The sequence below is a fragment of the Phyllostomus hastatus genome, unplaced genomic scaffold (genome assembly GCF_019186645.2).
Source record: "Phyllostomus hastatus isolate PE091 unplaced genomic scaffold, TTU_PhHast_1.1 phas_scaffold_21, whole genome shotgun sequence".
Classification (NCBI taxonomy): Eukaryota; Metazoa; Chordata; class Mammalia; order Chiroptera; family Phyllostomidae; genus Phyllostomus; species Phyllostomus hastatus.
In genome coordinates this window covers 2,899,721-2,921,497 of record NW_025334017.1, presented here as the reverse complement: position 1 = coordinate 2,921,497, position 21,777 = coordinate 2,899,721, and the positions used below count along the sequence as shown (strand labels likewise).

Below are 21,777 nucleotides of genomic sequence, written 5' to 3'. Positions count from 1 at the left end.
CCAAGCAGCAAAATGGCTGGGTCAAAAGGCAGTTCCATTTTTAGTTCTCTGAGGAAATTCCATTCTTTTAAAAAATGCTAACCTAAATACAAATTGAAAGCAGATTACCACTTAAATCTACTTCAGAAATCAACAAAGGCACACAAAGATAGGTTGCTTTCTGAATAATCTAAAAACTTGGTTAGGAATGGGAGTGGCAGGAACAAATGGTACTGGCACCTACATTTAGGATAATTAGTAAATTGTCAGAATATTTTTAATTTTTCAGCCCTTGGGAACACGGCCCATACAAGGCTCCTCCACTCATCTCCTGTCTCATAGCTCCACTCTGTTTCTCACTTTTGGCTTTAAAAATAGCAGATTGCCTGAAGTTACCCAGATTCGCCATATGCTTTTGACTCCCTCTGCCTAGAATACCTGCTGGGGCTGGCTAATGTGCACTCTTTCTTTTGTTATCTTGGCTGGAGTGGTATTTTGTTTTTCGTTTTAAATTGATCAGAGACAGCCTACCAATTAGCATAATACTTCTTTTTAAGACTACCACTAATTAACATATTTAATTACAGAGTCTGTAATTAAGAGTCAGGGTCTATACAGAGGCTGACTTAAGACACTTCAGTGGGTACTTCCTGTGGTATTTGATAAATGGAACTAATCCCAGAACTATTTATTGTTTGTAGGTCTCAGTTCCAGTTAGAGTGTATTCTTGGAGCCTTTAAATCATGTAGTATGATGTGCCAGTCTGTAAAACAACAGGTGAACTGCACTGGCTTCCTCTAAGGGCAACAGCTGAGAATGTGGCTCTAAAAACTGCCTGGACACATATCTTTTCTAGTAAGAATTGAATGTGGCTCTTACACTTAAGCCAGTATTCCTCAATCAGATTTTAGTTATTTGGAGTCGTTGCCTTTAGAAAGGATTTTAGTTTATCAGTTCACAGAAGTGATTTGGGGGGAGGATTTTGGCAGGGGTGTTGCAAATGTAAGTAAATTCTTACGAAAATTTGTTCCCCATTTTTATTAATTTTAAATTTTTCTCAATATAAAAATTTTGCCTTTTTACAAACTGCATGTTTGAAGTGTACAATTTACCAAGCTGCGACATTTGTCTACATCCCCAAAACATCACAGTAAACATACCTCTCATTCCCAAAAGTTTGCTCATGTTTTTGAGTTATCCCTCCCCCAGGCCCAGATAACCACTGAGCTTCTTCCTATCACTACAGATTAGTTTACATTTCCTAGAATTTTATGTAAGTGGAATTGTATAACGTGTACTCTTTTTGTGTGACTTCTTTCATTGAGCATAATTATTTTAAGGTTTATCTTTTACTGCATGTGCCAATATTTCATTCCTTTTTAGCTAGTTTATTACATGATTCTACTACAATTTGTTGATCCATTTACACATTGACGGACATTTGGGTTGTACCTAGTTTTTGACTATTGCAAATAAAGCTGCTATGGGTATTCATGTACAAGTCTTTATAGTGAGGTTTTCATATCTCTTGGGTAAGTAATAGATATGAAATAGCTGTGTCGTACTGTAGGCCATGTTTAACTTGTTAAAAAAACTAATAAACTGCTTTCTAAAGTGATTGTACCATTTTTATCTTCTCAGTGGTATATGATTTTATTAGCTTCACATCTTCACTAGCACTTCATACAGCCAGATAGTTTTTTAATTTTAGTCATTCTAGTGGGTAGATAGTGGTGTCTTATTGTTGTATTGATTTACATTTCTCTGATGAGCAATGATATTGAGCATCTTTCCATGTGCTTATTTGCCATCCATTTATCTTGAGATGTCTACTCAAATATTTTGCCTATGTTTTATTGGGTTTTCTTATTGTTGAGTTTTGGAAGTTCTTTATGTTTTCTGGTTACAAATTCTGTATCAAGTATAAACCTTGCAAAGGTCTTCTAGTGGCTTGTGAGTTGTTTTTTTTTTTTCATTCCATTAACATTGTTTTTTTAAGAGCAGTTTTAAATTTTAATGAAATTCAGTTTATCAGTTTTTTGTTTTATGGGTTGTACAAGGAATTTTTTTGACTAACTCAGTGTCTCAAGAATTTTGACTGTTTTCTTCTAGAATTTTTATGGTTTTAGGTTTTACATTTGTGTCTGTGATTCACTTAGTGTTAAGTTTGTATATGGTGAGAAATATGAATCCAAGTTCCTTTTTGTTCTTTATGGACAACAAACTTTTGTAGAACTGTTTATTGAAAAACTAGTCTTTTTGGTAAACTATTTTTTATAATTATAAAGCTAAGACATTTATAAAATATAAATGAATACAAAGCCTATATCTTGCTAATTTTTTATTTATAACTTAGGTACATTTAATTGTATTGGTGGGGGAAGGATAGTTCTAAGTATGTAGAATCATGGTATATTCTGTGTTCTACATTTAAACTTAAAATTATATCAGTGTTTTCCCATGTGATTTAATAAAATGCATTGTTTGTAATGGCTACATAGTTAATATACTTTACTCCTTAGAAATTGTCAACTTTATTATCAAAATATACTTTGAACACATTTATACGTAGATCTTCGTTTCTCATTCTCTTTTGGCTTAAATTTTTAGAAATGAATTATCACATCAACATAAATGAACATTTAAAGGCTTTTATTATATTATGTTTACAGTGTATTCCAGAAAAGTTTTTACAGTTTATACTCCCATCAGGAATAACTAAGAAATTTAATTTTTTATGCAAGTTTAGTTTTTGTAAAACCCTCCAGGATGCCCTGGGGACATCCCTCTTGTTCTCCACACAGTCTTCCAGTCTTCCCTCCTGTTGCCAGGCCAAGTGCCTTGTTCCTTCTGTATCCTTACCAGACATGACCTTTTTACTTGGCACTGATGAAATTAAGCAAACTCCTTGCATCCCTTGCCTCTTTTACCAAAATCTTACCAGGATGAATATACATCACTCCTAGATCATAAAGAAGACCCTTTCTTATGCAAGATGAAAACTTCTTTCTTTTCTCCCATTTTGCCTTATCTTCCAGAATGCTCCATTTTATTCTCTGCCTCTCTGTTCTCAGCACAGAAGTGTTCACTTGTCTTTCCTGCCTGGCATCCTGAGTTCCCTTTTAGTCACCACCCTACCTTTCTTCTTCTCTTTCAGTACAAAGTTCTTTGAAAGAAGAAAGCATCCTCTTGCTGGAAGTCGTTCCCCTGTGTCTCAACTAACATCCTCATTTAGGTATTTCCCCTTCTCACCTCTCATTCTCTCACTCCTAACCATTCTATGTACCATGTTCTTTCTTGCTGAAGTTTGGTGTCTTCATGCCTAAGTGGTGAATTCTGTGCAAGAATTGCAGGGTGGTTTTATAACTCTTAACAGTTTTAGCTTGTGGATTTTGCCACCTTTTTCTTCTCCTTGAAGCTCTGTCTCTGTCCCTCTGCCCTTTAAATTATGTGGTTTCTTTTTATAGTGGTGGTCCTTAGGCTCCAACATGAGTTTGCCAGTAATTTGGTTTGAATAAGCTATACAACTGTCTTTGTCTACCTTCCTCTTATCTTCTCTGTTAATACTGTCAGGCATATCAGTGGTCTTTCTTCTAGGAAGTGCTTGTTTTTGCTGGGTTTGGGCTAAGAAAGGACCTGGAACCAGAACAGTCCAATTAAGGGCTTTTATTTGAGCTAGTACACTGCTATCAGGCAGCCTGGGTCCAAACTGACCACAGCCCCAAGGGAAAGGGTAGAAGGGCTTTTAAACTTTGTACCAGACCCCCGGGGGAGTGTGAGTCACCCTGCTGATCTGTTCCAGGTGTACTGGGTATCTGATCAGAGAGGGCTGATTTTGTAGAAAGCTCGAGGGAGAGCAGAGGACGCAGTGAGGATTCAACCGTTTCTAGCAGGGGGAATTAATAGTCAGGTATTTAGGTGGTGGCATATACCTTCTTTGTTCCAGCATAGGTGGTAGCTTAGGTCCATATCCGAGTACGTTCTAACACCTTGGACTACTCCAGCACGCATCTCCTTTATCTCATTTGAACAAACACTCCCTGTACCCTCCTCCCTTCCCCTCTTTCTCACTTTCCCTCCTCCCCAAGTACTTGTTCTTGGTGCTTTTGACCCATGCAGTGTTTCACAATTGCCCTACTTCTCATCATTAGTAAATGTTTAGGACATTTGGACTTTGGTGCACCTTTCTCATTTGAATCCTTACAATGGCTATAATCTGTGCTACACTCCAGCCAGAGAGTCATCTTAGAATCTATAGTAATTTGCAGTGTTAACATACCAGTTTCGAAGATTCACTGGCATGTCCTCCACATCCCTCTTCCCCCCTTACTTCATTGTATATTCTTCAAGGAAGAAGTCACCAAAGATCCATAATATTCTTTTCTTCTTCTGACCTTCTATTGTAGTTGTTTATACCATATAATATGTTTTTGCTATTGATTTGTTGGTCTATTACCTTCTTATGACAGCTTATATTTTATGTAACAATCATATTGCTTGACTTGAAACTAGGTGTATGTCCTGCAGCTGCAACTAGCTTATATGCACCTAGAGAAGAGAGACTGTGTCTATTTACATCTCCAGTGATTCAGATTGGTGCCGTATATAATAGGGATGGTAATATTTATTACATTACTGTCAGCTATTTATCTTAGTAAAGTGATAGCCATGTATAATTGAGCACTGACTCACTGGCCTTGGGAAATGAAGCAGATGATTTCTGTGTTGGATGCCTGGCACCCCTTCCCTCTCTTGGTTATTGCCCTAGAGGTAGGTCTTCACTACCTGTACCAACAGAAAAGAGCTGAGGATAATCCCAAACTTTGAGTACTTCAGAATACATTTTTGTTTTTTGTGTGGGGGTTGAAGATGGATTTGCCACCTGTGAATTCACTTTGAAACAGCAATAGTCTCCTCATAAAGAGTAACTCCAGAGCTGAGCAGTTGTCCATGTCCTTATGTGTTTCTACATTAGGGCACTCAACAAACTGTGCCCTTCCCTGGGAACAGAGGGCTTGAGGGACTACTACTCAGGCAGGGTTTCTCCCTCAGCTGTTGTTGGGACCGAGAATCTACAACTCAAAAGGTTTTTTCTGAAAAATGTGTTACAGAGAAAATAGGAATGTTTCTAGAATATAAATGAATAACAACAATGATGTGAAATAGCAGTAAACTTGGATTAATATTTTATCAAATAAAAATATGAACAATTTACATAACTTAATTGTGTTTCAGGGGGAAATACATGAACCTAGGGATATTGATTTGTTTACTTTTCATTTTTCAATGTATGTACTATAAATATTTTGTTTCACCTTTGTTTCTAATGAGATTTGAGATAGATTTCCCAATAAAGATAAAATGTAAAGAGTATTAATAAATGATAATGAATAAAAAAAAACAGTTTGGTTCATATACCATTGACCAGGTTGGGTCTGACTTTTGGAATTTCAAACTAACTCTTCTTTTCTTTTTAGGTTGCCTCTTGGTGCTGCATTGGCCGTATTTGGCACCCAGAATGCTTCATTCTATCATGGTCTATTAATAAATTTACCTTGCTAGAGTTTGGAGCAGGGGCTCAGGTAGGTGGCTTTTATCATTATATGGCATGGCTTTCAAAGTGATCAATCACTCCAGTTTCTAAATAATATAAGATTAAAAGCTTTGAAAAGCATGCCACATAATAAGCATGCCACTTACTATTTTAAGGTCTGTCAATATACATTGTGTTCAGTAGGACTTCGTTAATAGTTACAGTAATGGAAGGATTGGAATACTGACAAGGAGCGGTCTTCCTTACTCTGCACAAAATGCATAGCTGCTGTAAGAGCTTACGTATTCATGTCCCCTAATAGTCCACAGATGAACTCTTAAGTTTTCCTTTCTTGGAGCCCCGCTCAGAGTAATAGACTAACTACCCCATGTTACCATTGTATCTCTTTCCATCTACTGGGAAAGATCTGTTTAACTCTAAGCAGGTGGGGAAGGAGACTAGCTCTGCTTGCTGGGATGGGGCAGGTACTAGAACAAAGAACTCTGTGGGTCAACAGCAGTTTGTTAGCCCTTGCTGGAAAGAGCACAGTACACAGGCATCTAGATTTCCCAACCTGTAGGTGCAACTCAGTGGCACAGAATCAAGGTGTAGCAATACTTGGAAATCAGGTATACATGGATTTCATTTCAGGTAAGTCTTTCAGCAGGAACTTAGACATAGGATTGAGGTTTAGAGGCCAGCACCCTCAGCCCTAGGATGGGAAGACTGGTACAAACAAAGATGGCTGTGCCAAGTGCCGGAGGATGGGCTCCAACTCTACCGGCAGCAGGCAGGGCCGAGGCCTGGGGAAAGGAAGATATAACCAAGAGCTTCAGTCTACATGGACAGAGCTTTATAATCAAATAAAAAGTACATTAATTAATGTGGTTAAAACTCTAATCACAGCATTCTATGGAGATAAAATCAAGTTAGCATAAATTTTTTAGTCATTTTTATATTGCAAATATTTTTTAATTACATGAAAAGATGTTCATGGTTTTTTCGTGTTACAGGTTATATAGTTTTTTTTTTCTTTTTCTACTTCATTATACTTTTTAAACTTGTTTTTTAACAATGCTCTTTTTTTGGCAGCTAGGAAAAGAAAAATTTTTTTCATTGCTTTTACTTAGCTTTCAACTACTTTTACATAGCTTTTCTCTTTTGAACTCTCTTGTATCTGTAATCAGTCAAAGATTTTCTCTGATATTTTCAAAATCCTCCTCACATTTTAATTTAACATGAAGAACATCCTCTTTAAAGATTTTGAATTTTACTTTGTTCCTTTTTCCTTCCCATAAAACTTCATTGGCTATTTCCAAATGGTAAATCATTATCAGTGATGGCATGAAACAGGTGACATGGCTTAAGGAGCCATGGAGAAGAACATTTGAAAACACAAATGTTCTGAAAAATGCAGGCCAACTAAATGCTGCCCAGGAGTGTCTCTGTGCCCATCAGGACTCCTGTAGGCCTCTGAATAGCATGTGCCTGTTTCCCTAGTTTTTGACACCCACTGACAGAAACCAGACAGACTCCAAGTTGCCTGGGGTGCTGCCCTGAGTTTCCACCCCTCTGTCAGAGCAAACTAACAGTTTCATTCTGTGGGGTTTATCTTCTGAGCTTGTATCAAATCACTTTGAGATTCCAGGAACCCCAAAACATGTTTACCTGCCTGTTTTGATTCCTGAAAATTTTTAAAGGCACTATAGTTATGTACATCAGATATTTATCACATATCTACTGTGTGCTAGGGCCCTGACCAGGAGCTGGGAATACGAGGATGAATAATAGTTTCCCTGTAGTTGAATTTGTGGTCCTGCAGGATAGGCAAGAGAATTTCAAGAAGAGCTTTACAGTCTGTATTTTAGGGGTAAGAGTCTTAGAAAGGTAAAGTTCTGAAGTTCATTCTTGCTCAAGTAAAATTGGGCAAGGATTTTGACTATTGAGTCTCTTCTGATTGCTGGAGGAGTGCATGGGTCCTCTGTATGTGGAGGAGAGTGTAGCCAACCCCGAATTGACAGTTTTGCCTAGAACTGACCCTATTTACCTTGAATTACATGGGAATAAAGAGAAGCAGTTGTTTCCACAGCAGTTTTGCCCTGGGCAGCCACATGAGCATGACTTAGGGAGGACGGAGTCATAGCCATGTATGAAGCCTTACCTGGGTGTGGGTTCAGTTTTCATTAGGTTGTTTAGTGCTACTCAAGATTTCGCACACATACTTAACAACATTTATACCTCATTGTATACCATTGCACAAGCCTATTTAAAGTGGAGTTTACTTTGAGATGGGTTAAAACTAATTCTCTGCATGAACTTTTATAATTAAGGTAATCCTTCTTGCCTTAAAGTTTATAACTTTATTATTAATAAAGTTATTATTAATAATAATAATTAAAGGATTATTATTTCTGCCTTTTCATTTAAATTTATAGACAGATTCAGTATGAGTGCTTGGAGAGTTCAAACATGAAACCTGGATTATACTATGTTTGTAATTAAAAATTTTTTTATTGATTGATTTTAGAGAAAGAAAGGGAGAGAGAAACATCAATTTGTTGTTCCCACTTAATTATACATTCATTGGTTGATTCTTGTATGTGTCCTGACGAGGAATTGAACCCACGATCTTGGTATATCAGGGTGATGCTGTAACCAACAGAGCTACCTGGCCAGGAGTGTATTTGTAATTTTAATAGCATTAGACAGTTAAGCATAAATTAATGGAGGCATGTCCTCTAAATGTTTAGGGTCTTCAGTGTGAACATATTTATATTTGTTGTCAAGCATTTTTGCTATAGCCCTAGGGATGGAATGGGTTAGTGGTACCAGAAATAAGAACAAATTTTTAAAATTTGGAAACTGCAATTTTCAGATTGAGCTGACGTGTAAGCTACCTACTTTATAATCCTAGCCAGAGCACTAATATTTTGGAAATGCTTAATACCAAAAAAAGCCAGACAAAACCAGGAAAACCTCTAAAAATGGTTTAAATTTTTATTAAGCAATCTTACTTTGTATTCAGATGTTATTGTGATTTATTGCTCTCTTAGGCATTATTGCTTTCCTTTTGCACAATTCCTCTTTCATTCCTGTTTGCAAATACTAACTATGCTCTGTGTAGAAAGTGAAAACACACTGGTGTACTGCTCATCTGTATTTTTTAGTTTTATATTTTGATAAGAATATGCAACCAAAGGGGGGGAATCCCCCCATGTAGTAGTTAAAATGGAATGCTGACTTCTAAGTTATGAGTCATTAGACTCAGAGTTATGACTCTAAGTTATGAGTCTCTAAAAAAGAAGAAAACTTTTTAACCTGAAGAGTTTTGCTATATAAAGTAATTAATCAAGGAGAATATTTCTGAATTGGAAGATAAAACGTATTTGAGTATTCTCTCATCATCAGTGTCTATTCATTCTCTCTCAGTACTCTAAAAAACAAAATAAACAGCCATACCCAGGTTGAAAGTGACCCAAAAAGGAACATCCTAATTGTACAGATAACAGAACTGACAGATTTTGTTGGTTCTGCTTTGGAATTGATTGCCTTTTTTCCTATTGGGTTTTCAAATAGTTCTGCTATTTTCCTTCACTTTTCTGTTTGCTTCTTATTTGTATATTAAATGTGAGGCTTTATAAATATCAGTTACGGCTAAATGTTAATGGTTAATTTCAAAAGAATTGCATTTGGACTGCAAAAGGACTGCATTTTAATGAATTGCTCAGAAGTTGAAAATATCAAATACAATAATTCAAAGAAGGCATTCTTGTTCTTAATTAATTTTAGTTAACTATGACATCTATAGGTAGCCAAGTGCTGAATTTTCAGTATTTCAGGTATGAAATGAGTGATTTGGGTACCTACTTACAACCTCAGCAGATCAGGTGCAGACCCAGCTCTTTGCCATGTCTCCTGCTTTGCAGCGGGCACTCCTGCTTCTTGCTCTTCTCTTCTTGAGGCATCAGCAGCCCCATCTAACCATCTTTCATGCTCCATGCCAAGGATGGGTGCAGATGCCAGGCATGTTTTCACTTGAGAAATTTCTATTAGGAATGGGAACCAAGTTGATATTATCTGCTTGGATTAATTGATATCTTAGCAACGATATCAATCAGAGAAGGCTTGTTTTCTGAAACAGGCATTAGACAGCTTTTATTACAATTACTATTGTTTTCATCTAAGACTTTACAAAGCTAAGTTTCAAAAATACCTTTCTAGTGGCCTTTAATTTGGTGAACCAAATTGCATCCATACTGTATTATTTTTTTTACCTGAACGTAGATATGTATATTCTGTCTTATTTCTACTATCGTGATTGAGCAAGGCTATAGTCCATTTTCTTGCTCGAAAGCACTTGCCCTCCTTTAATTTTTTGCATTCGGGCACCAAAACTTTTACTTTTATGGAGAACAGCAGTGAATGAATCTGACACATCCTGCCCTAATGCTGCCTACAGTCTATTTTTAATCCTAAGATTTTTTATGGTGGCAGGATATTTTTCCTTTTATTATTCTTTATTAAGTGATTTTACAATTCTACAGAAATTGAATGCTGTAAAAATTTCCACATTGTCATACAGGATCAAAAAATATTCTAAGTATGCTGCTGCCCTTACTTTAAAGTTGACTGTCTTCAATTATGTTATCTTGTTAATAATTTCTCTCACACAAATCAGACCTCTATTGTGTCTTATATATGTAACTTAAAGTAGTAACTACTGGTAGGTTTTCTTTTGCAATATGAAAAACATGTTTCAAGCAAACGTTGACATTTTCTGAATTGTTAACTAATGGTGTTTTATGATTAGCATAAAGGAGAATAAAGCTTTCATTATGAATAACATTTGCCCTTAATTAGCAAAGTATATGTTTGACTTTTAACTTAAATATGAAAGAACTATTGATGAAGGTAAGTGTTGTAAAAAATCACCGCTGGTAGAGAAATGACTATCAGAACTGTGGCATTTTAAGTGTAGAAACAGTTTCAGTACAGGTTGGTGCCCTTGCCAGCATCCTCATAGGAGTGAATTCATTTTAGTAGACCATTGATGTAGGATTCGTTTTTGCTTGTTATTTTTCTGTGAGTCACTGTTTTAAAATGTAAAACATGGGAGATAACCTGTGCACACACAATATCTCTCTTAATTATTATTTTTATATGTGCAAAGTTGTCATAGGAAAAAAATGTCCATGCTGGTATCTCAAAAGCTAGAAGGGTATTCTGAAGTGCTGTTTCATCGTAGGACAATTTGAAATGGTTATATGTACAATTTCTAGCTTGTCTCATAACTTAAAGAAGCACCTGAAACATTTGAACAGCATACTAACTAATGTTAGATATGTAAAAAAAGAAAAACAGGAGTATGAATGTTGCAGACTTTTCAGAATAGTAGTCACTATTTGCCTTTCAGGTTTTTCTTATCATATAAAAGAACATACAAATAATTTTAGTAGACTTTTAGTTATAAGATTACATAAATGCAAACTGTATTTTTCTTGTTTATTATACCAGGCCAAATAATAATGAACTCCAACCAGCTCCTGGTTTCTTTTGTTTGGGAAAATAATTAGCAGTCCTTTGAAATTATCTGGCCACTCATAAGAACTCAAAATAGTTAGGTAGAATTTAAGGAAATAACAGTGATATTAGAATGATTTTTTGTGACAAAATGAATGAAAATGATGACTTTATTCATAATTTTATTTCAGACTGTAAAATATGTAACAGGAGTAATTTGAACTTATAATATTTCAAATCAAGATGCATAATTTTAAACTATATTAAAATACTTTGACACTAAAACATTTTTATAAATGCCAATGAGCATTAAGCATAAATAAAATTTTTATGATTGTATTTGAAATGCTATAAAATTTATACTGGTCAGGAAAAGAAGAAAAAATACATATAATTTGTTTACTAGTCAACTTTGGTTTTAGATTTTTCCTACCCCAAATCTTTCCTCCATTAGACAATCATACTAGTTACTATTTTAACTATTTAGTAAATTATTTAAAATTAACTTTGCAAACTGTCTTTATTAAAGAAGCTTTTTAAATCTTCAATGTATTCCCCTTTGATAGCTCTGATAGAAAAAATAGGTACTCCCCCCATTGTTGTTGTTTAAGTGTAATGCTACAGGATTTATCTGCTTGCAAATTGGTTTGCCGAACTTCCCTTCTAGAATGCAGTAGCGTAAGAGTGAAATAGGAGTTTTAGGGCATAAGCCCCTTTTAACCATATGAGTATGCTTGACCACATATACACTATCAAGATGTTCAGCTTCTCTGGTCCTCTCACCTTAAAATGGCAGTGATGATAAATGCGTCCACCTGTCAGATCCATTGAATTCCAGGGAGGTAATAGAGATGGAAACGCTCCACACTTTTAAGGTATTTGTATTATTAAAGTATCAGAATACACAAAACAGAGTCATTCTTAATTACCCTACCAAAAACTCAGTATGTACCCTGGGCAAGTAAGTATTTACAAAATTAATTTATTATTTTGCAGTTTTAATGTGCAGAATTCAGCTCTTCCATTTATGCATGTCCTGTGCTTTACAAAAGAATGGAACTTTTTCTTTAACTTCAAAAATATCTTTTATCAGCCTAAATTTTTATTTTTCTTATCTTTTAAACTATGAGAATAATGCTGCTTTCAAATATACCCTTAGTATTTTTGTAATGATGCTTGAATGTCCTCTATTAAATATTTTATTTACACATCATCAAATTCTTAAAAGAAAAAATTTAATTTCAGGAGAAATTAGATTTGTGTTTAGAAGATTAAATTATTTTCGTTTATTCTGTCATTGGCAAATCCTTTTCTTATTTTACTTATTTGATTTATATTATCCCCCTCAAGTTCTTACAATCATGATTCTGAATGCTCATCTCAAAAGATACTGTTTAGTAAGCTCTCTGTGCCCTGTACTGTCTATAATAGATGATTCTAGTCTATTCTGCCTTTGACCATTATTCCTTTCACATTTACTTGCACAGTCAAAAAATTAGTAACAGGTTTTTTTTCTATACATGGTCTTAGTCTTCTGAAGATCATGCTACTAATAAGCATTTTTAAAACATTTTAAGATTTTTTTCAATAATGACCTCTCAAAACCAAATGACTTTTTTCTGACACCCCTTTTTCCTATAGCAAACCTATATTTTTAACTTTCCTTGTGTGCTTTGAAATCTAAAAAGCACAGAGTTATTGCTACATTCCAGCAATCCTTGCAGCATTCTGAGAGATAAATTGGCAGGCATTGCAGGTAATGAGCCCAAGTTGCATAAGCGTGTGCAGCGTGGGCATGCAAGGTGCTGATATCAGGAGGCTGCTGTCCTTTGGTAACGTTCCACATGCACTCTAAGAGAGAGCTGAGTTTGTTTCTTCCATAATATTAAGCTTAATGAAATTTTTATTTATTTGATTTACAAATAGTAACTCTAATATCTATTTCTCTGAGTAGGCAAGTTAGATTTAAAAAGTTAAATTTGGGAAAAAGTGGGGAGTCATTCAGCATCACAAAATACCATTTATATAGGTAATACTATTTCACTTTTTGTTCTTGCATTTATTTCATCATGTAAATGTGCTTAGAACTAATAAATTTGCAATTGGTGAAAATTAATGCATGACTTGTCAGCAGAGTATGGAATGTCAGCATGTGCCATGAAATTGCAATTCTTTGATTCTTTATTTTCCAACATTTACATACTGGTTCCATTTAGACTGTAGTCCATTCTTATTTTTTGTTTCATAGATTGGCCAAAATGGGAAGGACTGGATTCCGTTCTCTTCCACGAAGAGTCAGTGGGACTGGCTAAGGTCAAGGTCTGAGGCTTTTTCCATCTGTCATCAGGTGTGCATTGATCAGAATTCACTACAGTTCTGTGCATGTGTCTTTATAGTATTTGATTGATATGCATGTTATGAATGTAGACTTTTATTCAATGTTGAGCTCACAACCTTATATTTATCTTGTAGTTTAAATGCACCAATAACTAATTTGAGTTTTGTAATATATTGAGATAAAAAGATATTTGCCATGAAAAAATTTCAGCTGGTCTTAGAAAAGTGTAATATTTGAAATCTGCGATTCTTCATTGCTCAGTATGTACATCCAAAGATAACAGAATCCACTTGTTACTCCATATTGAGTATCACCAATTTTTATATAATCAAATGTTTGTATATTGTTTCATGGTATACTTTTTATAATTTTTTCAATAACTTAGAAGTTACCATTTTTCTCAGCTGGAATTCTCTGCCCATTATGGTGGGATCTCATAACACAATATGAAATATGACCAGTCTTTGAAATATTTTCAGATATCAGTTATATACAGGGATTTAGATTCTTTGCATTCTTGTGTTGGTTTTACAGTTGAAAAATGTGTAAGTTTGTTTCCTACAATGTTGTAAATAGGTGTACAAAAGCATCATGTTAGGAAATCAAACAGTTGAAATTGCTTTTTTATCTGCCTTGTAAGAGTGCTTTATACCAATTTACGGTGTCATTGCTGGTTACAGCAGAATCACTGTTTAAATATTTCTGAGAGAGGTGTCTGCTGAATGAAATTATACCAGCAAAGACCAAGTTCCTGGATTCCAAACTTGATCTTAAAGCAGAGGGCACATACTGAGTTAACATTAGTAATGTCAGTTGCATTTTTGTGTTTATGTCACTTTTAAACTGCAGGGGAGACTTAGGCAACCTAAACAACATAAAGGAAGGCCTTGCCTGTGTCCACCTACCAATGAAGAAAAGACACACGAACCAAACACTGGTTAACTGGTTAACTTACCCATATGCTTTACATTATAATCACATAAGTGGATAATTACTCTATTTTGCCTGTTTAGTGACACCTCTATGTTAAAATTCAGTAGGGCATATTGTAATATACACTTAGTTTTACAAAAGTGTAGGTTCAATTTAAAGTCTCTTCAAATATATAACTGGAATCTGGGAAAGTCAGTGTCATACCTCTAGCTTGTGAAGTGTCAGTCTCATGCCAAAGACAAGTGAGACAAAGAAATTGATTTTCTTTATTTGTTTCTTAATGTATAATAGGATAAAAAATCTAGTTGATTAGTAGTTGATAACAGTTATTTAGCCACATTCAGTTTTCAGTTTAAAAATCAGATCTTTTTAAAAGTTTGTAGGTATTATTTCTGTGTCTCTTAAAAGTATATTGCTATACTAGTATTTGTGAACCTTGAGGAATCATTTAACTCTTTTATGTCAGTTGAATGTTTGGGGGTTCGTTTCTTACTCTGAAAAATACGGTTGATAATATTGATCTTGTCCACAAATTTTCAAAGCTTTCCATCAGTTTAAAAATTTTGTTTAAATAGACATACTCTGTTTCCTACAATATGTTCATTTCTTTCTCAACGCATCAGTAATGAAGTGAAACTCTGACACATGTTTTTACAACCTGAAACACCTCCATAATGATGTATCCTTGCATAGGTACCGTGCTCTAAGCCAAAAGTCCCACCGGTGTGCTGCACACAGGTTACAGGTGTGTCAAAGACTGACCGCTCAGCTCTTGGGGAGGCCTGATAACTCTGGTTCGTCCACTAACCTCAGTCTGCCCAATGAACAGAATCATTTTCTATGATGCGAAAAATGAAAAACGGTGAGGAAAATTACTTCAACCAAATCCTTCTTTCCTCCAAATGACAAGGAGCCATGATCCTCACCTAATATGTAACATCAGAAGGCTTTACCATTTCAAGAATGCATATTTGTTATGAAGATTAGTCATTTCTACTCTTGACTCAGAAATTGCTCTAGGTGTGATGACACTGATGTAAAGATGATATTTTCACTCTGAGTGACCCATTCAACTCTTTCAGGCCCTGATGTCTGTGCATTAACTATGTCTTCCATGGACTGAGTGGTTCACAAAGTGCCTAAAAGAGTTTTCAGTTGCTTACTTATATTTTATTTTCCTGTAACAAAGAGTGTGACTTACACAAATTAAAATGATTTTTAGACATTAAAATATTTGTGGAAACATTTTTATGTTCTCAGTCAGATTTATGTTCTCTAGTCTCTTTCCATCTGTCTCTTGTAAGATTTGAAGCCTAATAATGCCACTTTTAGTGTTATGTTTTGGGTTCTCTTTTTTCACAATTCACAGTTCTGTTTATTCTGTGATGGCATAAAATCACAAATGAGACACTAAAAACAAAGAAAAACTATAAATACCACCAATGCAGGGGTCTGTTAGAACCATGTCCCATTGGAAAAACACTTGAGTGCCTTGTAGATTTGTGTAATTTTTTATTATATAGTATTTTATTTTCATAACTTATGAAAAATTCTTTTATTAAAAATATAATTTTATAAAAGGGCACATATGCATAATAGATAATTTGGAAAACATGGAAAGTTACAAAGAAGAAAATACATATAATCCATAACTTCAATATTCAGAGCCAACAACACTTAACATTTTGATACAGATTCTTCTAGTTGGTTTTTAAGGCATATGGATATTTTTTTTTACAAGAAAGTAATTATACTGTATGTATTTTATATCTTGCTTTTTAAACATAACATTTGTAATAGTTGTATCCTGTTCTATTACATGAAAGTCTCATAGTTTGTTACACATTTTTTTTTTATTTTTGGATATTTGGGTTGTTTCTAGCAGTTTGTAGTATAAATAATGGTGTAATGATGATCTTTATAAATAAATCTTTTCTGAGACTGTATATTTCCCTAAAGTTCATTTCTAAAATGAGAATTATTGGCTAAAAGATCTGAAGTTTTTGTTTGTTTTTACTTTTTTTAGTGTCATGTTTTGATGTTTCCTGAGCGCTTCTGAAATCGCTACTGCTTTTCCTAAGTACAACATTTGTCAGGTGGAATTTCAAGAGATGTGTGAACTGTTCATTCTGAGCAATGCATTAATATGTATTTTGACAAATATAAAGAAACCTACAGATATTACATTAGACCAGCTGAATCCATTTTATGGTTTCTTTTTAATTCAAAAGCATCACATAGCAAATAAAATTTTTAAAAATTAAATTTAGTTACAAACTAGTTGTTTCTTATTTTTTTTTCCAGTCCCTTTTTGCTTTCTTTTACGACCACATGAAACTTGAGAAGCCACCTAAAGCTAAATCATTTAGTGGAGTTGGGCAGTTCCCAAGTGTCCAACAAGAAGGCCTGGTTTAGGCTGCGATGGCCACTGTCATTCCTGGTGATTTGTCAGAAGTAAGAGATACCCAGAAAGTCCCTTCAGGGAAACGTAAGCGTGGTGAAACCAAACCAAGAAAAAACTTTCCTTGCCAACTGTGTGACAAGGCCTTTAACAGTATTGAGAAATTAAAGGTTCACTCCTACTCTCACACAGGAGAGAGGCCCTACAAGTGCATACAACAAGACTGCACCAAAGCCTTTGTTTCTAAGTACAAATTACAAAGGTATTAAACTCTATTTGTCTTTCAGATTATATTTGCTATGATGTTGGCTGTGTGAAGCCATTGTAAGCGTATATATTTGTATACACATTTTTTAGCTGATTTGCAGAAAGGAAATGTTAAGTAGATTAGACATTGGCTAGTTTTAGTATTCTAAATCACATATTTTTATGTGTTAGTGTCTTTGGATTTTTAAAAATGAAATGTTTAATGAGAGTAGAATTTCCATTTGTACAAAGAAATTACAAGAAAAGGTATGGACATTTACGTGAGTATATTCAGTCTTGCTCATTTGATTTTGTAATAATAGCTGAAAACCAGCCAGTGAAAATTCAAGTGGCAACTTAAATGACTCAAGTTCTACAGTATTTAGGTATATTAACTATCCTTGTAGTATAGATTAAATTTAAAAGTGTCCATTAGTAGGGAAATTCTGTTTTAGCATAGTAGTTTAGCTTCCATTTGAAAAGTGAATACATGCCATTTTTGTCATGATACTTACAGAATATGTCTATGTTTAAAGGCACATGGCTACTCATTCTCCTGAGAAAACTCACAAGTGTAATTATTGTGAGAAAATGTTTCACCGAAAAGATCACCTGAAGAATCACCTACATACACATGACCCTAACAAAGAGACATTTAAGTGTGAAGAGTGTGGCAAGAATTACAACACCAAGCTTGGGTTCAAACGTCACTTGGCCTTGCATGCTGCAACAAGTGGTGACCTCACTTGCAAGGTCTGTTTGCAGACTTTTGAAAGCACAGGAGTGCTGCTGGAGCACCTTAAATCTCATGCAGGCAAGTCATCTGGTGGGATTAAAGAGAAAAAGCACCAGTGCGAGCATTGTGACCGCCGGTTCTACACCCGGAAAGACGTCCGTAGACACATGGTGGTGCACACTGGAAGAAAGGACTTCCTCTGTCAGTACTGTGCACAGAGATTTGGCCGAAAGGATCACCTGACTCGACATATGAAGAAGAGTCACAATCAAGAACTTCTAAAGGTCAAAACAGAACCAGTGGATTTTCTGGATCCATTTACCTGTAATGTTTCTGTGCCTATAAAAGATGAGCTCCTTCCAGTGATGTCCTTACCTTCCAGTGAACTGTTGTCAAAGCCATTCACAAACACTTTGCAGTTAAACCTCTATAACACTCCATTTCAGTCCATGCAGAGCTCCGGATCTGCCCACCAAATGATCACAACTTTACCTTTGGGAATGACGTGCCCAATAGACATGGATGCTGTTCATCCTTCTCACCACCTTTCCTTCAAATACCCATTCAGTTCTACCTCATATGCAATTTCCATTCCTGAAAAAGAACAGCCATTAAAGGGAGAAATTGAGAGTTATCTGATGGAGCTACAAGGGGGCGTGCCCTCTTCATCCCAGGATTCTCAAGCGTCGTCATCTAAACTAGGGTTAGATTCTCAGATGGGGTCGCTTGATGATGGTGCAGGGGACCTCTCCCTGTCCAAAAGCTCTATTTCTATCAGTGACCCTCTAAACACACCAGCATTGGATTTTTCTCAGTTGTTTAATTTCATACCATTAAATGGTCCTCCCTATAATCCTATATCAGTGGGGAGCCTTGGAATGAGCTATTCCCAAGAAGAAGCACATTCTTCTATGTCTCAGCTCCCCTCACAGACACAGGATCTTCAGGATCCTGCAAACACTATAAGTCTTGGGTCTCTTCACTCACTGTCAGCAGCTTTCACCAGTAGTTTAAGCACAAGCACCACCCTCCCACGTTTCCATCAAGCTTTTCAGTAGGATTCCAGGACATGGATTTATTATAGAAATTTATGTGTAGCCCTGCCTTAGATGACTCTTTTTATTTTAGTGCCTACTTTTAGATAGTATAAAAGTTTCTGCTTTTATATAGTACCAGTATTCATTAAGCCAGTATAAAATAGAAACTAGCTTTGGAACCATTTGTGTTCAGTTATGTTTACCTGAGTATTTTGTCCTAATTCACTGCCAATTGTCATATTTTAAGATTATTTTTCATATAGGAAAGCCATTATTATTAGTAACGTCTTACAAATCCCACATTTGAATTACTTTTTGATCTTAGACTTTTTACTCTTTCCATTACTAATGGCTCTACCTTTTGACATTTGGCTCATTTAAAAAATTGCAATATAATGTAAATTTTCTAAAATGTGAATATGAATAACCCAAGAGATTTTTAAATTTTTACTAGCCTCTAAGTGGATTCATAATCATATATTTCAAGTGAATTAAGAGTCCATTGTGGGGAGATAACAGATGCTTCTTAGATGTACAGTAACTTCAGGTCAGTATATTTTGAAGACTTGCTGTTGTCTGGCTCAAATAGTTCCTGTCTCTGTTGTGCACATACAAGGAAAACAAAACCTAAACACAAAGCACCAGTATTTATGGCAAAAAGAGACTCCTAGTAAGTTGATATGGTATGGTATTTCATGTTACTCAATAGTTGGCCTTAAATTAGTACACAGGATATTTTGCCACATTTCAAACTTTTTAACTTGCTTTCTTTGCATTTAATAATACTTCAGAGTCAGTTCATAGGTAGCTCTCTCTAATATTTTCCACCTTTCAAGGCCAAAGGGTGGGTCAAATGCAGCCAGCAATTTTATTTTTATTGTTAGTCCAAAAGCTCTGGACCAACTATGGTCCAGAATCTAGAGCCATCGTGGAAAACAGGTGTTAGGTGTATCCACCCCAGAATGAACTCTCTCATCTTAGATGGTTTATTAAACATCCTGAACTGGAAGATATGAAGCATACCTTTCAGTCTGGGGACTTATCTAGGGGTCATGCCCCTTGTTGCCAGAGTTGGAAACTAGACTATAGAGAAGTAAAGTAAAGCCTGTTGCTTATGTCACTTGTAGCTAAATTTGATAACATTTTCTTTCCCATAAGAGCCAATAGCAGAAAACAACAGTTTAGCCCCTTAATATCTTTCTCATTCAGTGTTAATTTGTCTTTCCTTGCTATTTTCAAATGGAGAATTTAAAGTGAAATGCAGTAGAAAACTATTTGAGGAATAACCACAAAGATTTAAGCAACTAAAAATATATACAGTAAAACCCACTTTTACTTGTCTCTGGGAAATGCGGGGAATGTTGCAAATCAGTAAGTTGAATTTTTAGAGGGAGAAAAATTAAAGTAAAACAATCACTATCTAAATATGAAAATAATCAAGAATATTCTGTTCACTGAATAAAGTAGTTGTGGGTTTTCCTCATATTAGACACTCACCATAATCTTGTGAAATGTCAAATTACCATATTTTTCTAATTATCAGTAGGGACATCAAACTAAAAAACCATACCTATTAAGCACTTGTTAACACCTTATTTGGGAGCCTCTCTGTTGGGGCAGGCATAGGGGTGGGGGGGGGGGCGGGGGTGAGGGGACTATAGAAGAGTATGTATCTCTTTAAAAAGAAAAAGAAAAAATTGTTGAGCACTCAGCCCTATATGGAAGCTTTTTTCCCCTTTTATAGGGCCAATTATTACTGCAGATTGCAATGTTTACCAAGAATTTCTAAAAAATGAGTGCAGATTACTGAATATAATGCATTATTTAAAATATTTGGAAGTAGTATAATTTGTGGAGGAATGTAAATTGTAATAATGTAAATGGGGGTTTCACTCTATATATTATATCTATACCCACACACACATATATCGCACTTCATAGAATCAAAGTTGCTCTCTTAAGGAACTTTGGCTCCTGATATTTTATCATGCTCCTATTTTTTTTAATCCTAGGAGCAGTAGTTTTTATACTTATATTTAAATTTTATTATTAAAAATTACATTTTATAAAAGTGTTCCAAAGGCATTAAAATTATATATGTTAATAAGGAAATACATTTAAAAATTTCAAACTGCTCCTAAGCTTTTGATTAGGAGAATATTGCTCTGAAAGTAGGCTTTTAGCTCTGCTTTATTACTGCTTCCTTTAGTTTCTATGAAACAGATTGCTTACCGAAATCATTAGTTGAATGATTAGTGTTCAATATTGCTTTAATGACCATTTTTAAAAATGGAAAAAAGAAATTTGGTGACAGAGCACAAATAAATAGAAAACCTATTTTTAAATAGAAATCACAAATGCAAGGCTAGAAACACTACTTATAAAAAATGTGCAAAAGGAGAAGTCAAATTAATGAACTGAGTCAGCCTTACTAGGGCTGTATTTCACTGCTAATAAAAAAGGGAGTACCAGGATTTATTAAATAAAACATTTTAGAAATGGAGAATGGCACCATATATGTATATATTTTTTATCCTAATTCTCACCCTGCATGGAATTCAGATACATCGAGGCACATCTTTCAGGGCACCAGTGTTAAAATTGTAGAGTCTTGATTTTCATACATAGATCACTTTGCCTGTTGCTGGCCCACCGACTTAAAATAACATATCCAAGTGAGAGGGAATTGAGCTAATTTGTTTTTTAAATTGACTGTAGTGGTCACTAAAACTTTTTGGAGAGAATTTCTGTTAAAGATGAGGCAGACTCATTTGTTTTCATTTCACAATGGTTTTAACAAGTATATAACAGAATTGGCTCCTTTTATTTCCTAGAAAAAATTTGACATCTGTTTTTAGGTCAACTGGATATGATTAAAAATAATTACTGCCAATGCTGTTTTTGTTCTCCAGTGGCCAGAATCATCATCCTTAAAATTTCTAGTGCCTTTGCTTGGTAAAAATACTACTAATAATAAAAATTAAAATATATTTAAAGGCATTATCATTAAGTAAAAATATTTCAGTTTAGAATTTGGACCTCAGACAAGATATT

General features: G+C 34.9%; 1 protein-coding gene across 6 annotated transcripts in view; it reads left to right on the top strand.

Moving 5' to 3' along the window:
* PLAG1 (PLAG1 zinc finger) overlaps positions 1 to 21,777 on the top strand; it is a 79,689-nt gene that overhangs the window by 22,486 nt on the left and 35,426 nt on the right. The window contains exons 2-5 of one of the 6 annotated variants that reach the window (XM_045861439.1): positions 5,457 to 5,561; positions 13,281 to 13,379; positions 16,608 to 16,966; positions 17,487 to 20,334. In XM_045861439.1, the coding sequence (XP_045717395.1) occupies positions 16,725 to 16,966; positions 17,487 to 18,744 (1,500 nt within the window). In that variant the 5' untranslated portion in view covers positions 5,457 to 5,561; positions 13,281 to 13,379; positions 16,608 to 16,724 and the 3' untranslated portion in view covers positions 18,745 to 20,334. Of the gene's footprint in view, positions 1 to 5,456; positions 5,562 to 13,280; positions 13,380 to 14,996; positions 15,555 to 16,607; positions 16,967 to 17,486; positions 20,335 to 21,777 lie in introns of those variants that run through there. The other 5 variants (XR_006788202.1, XM_045861440.1, XM_045861441.1 and 2 more) reach the window with 5 other exon arrangements.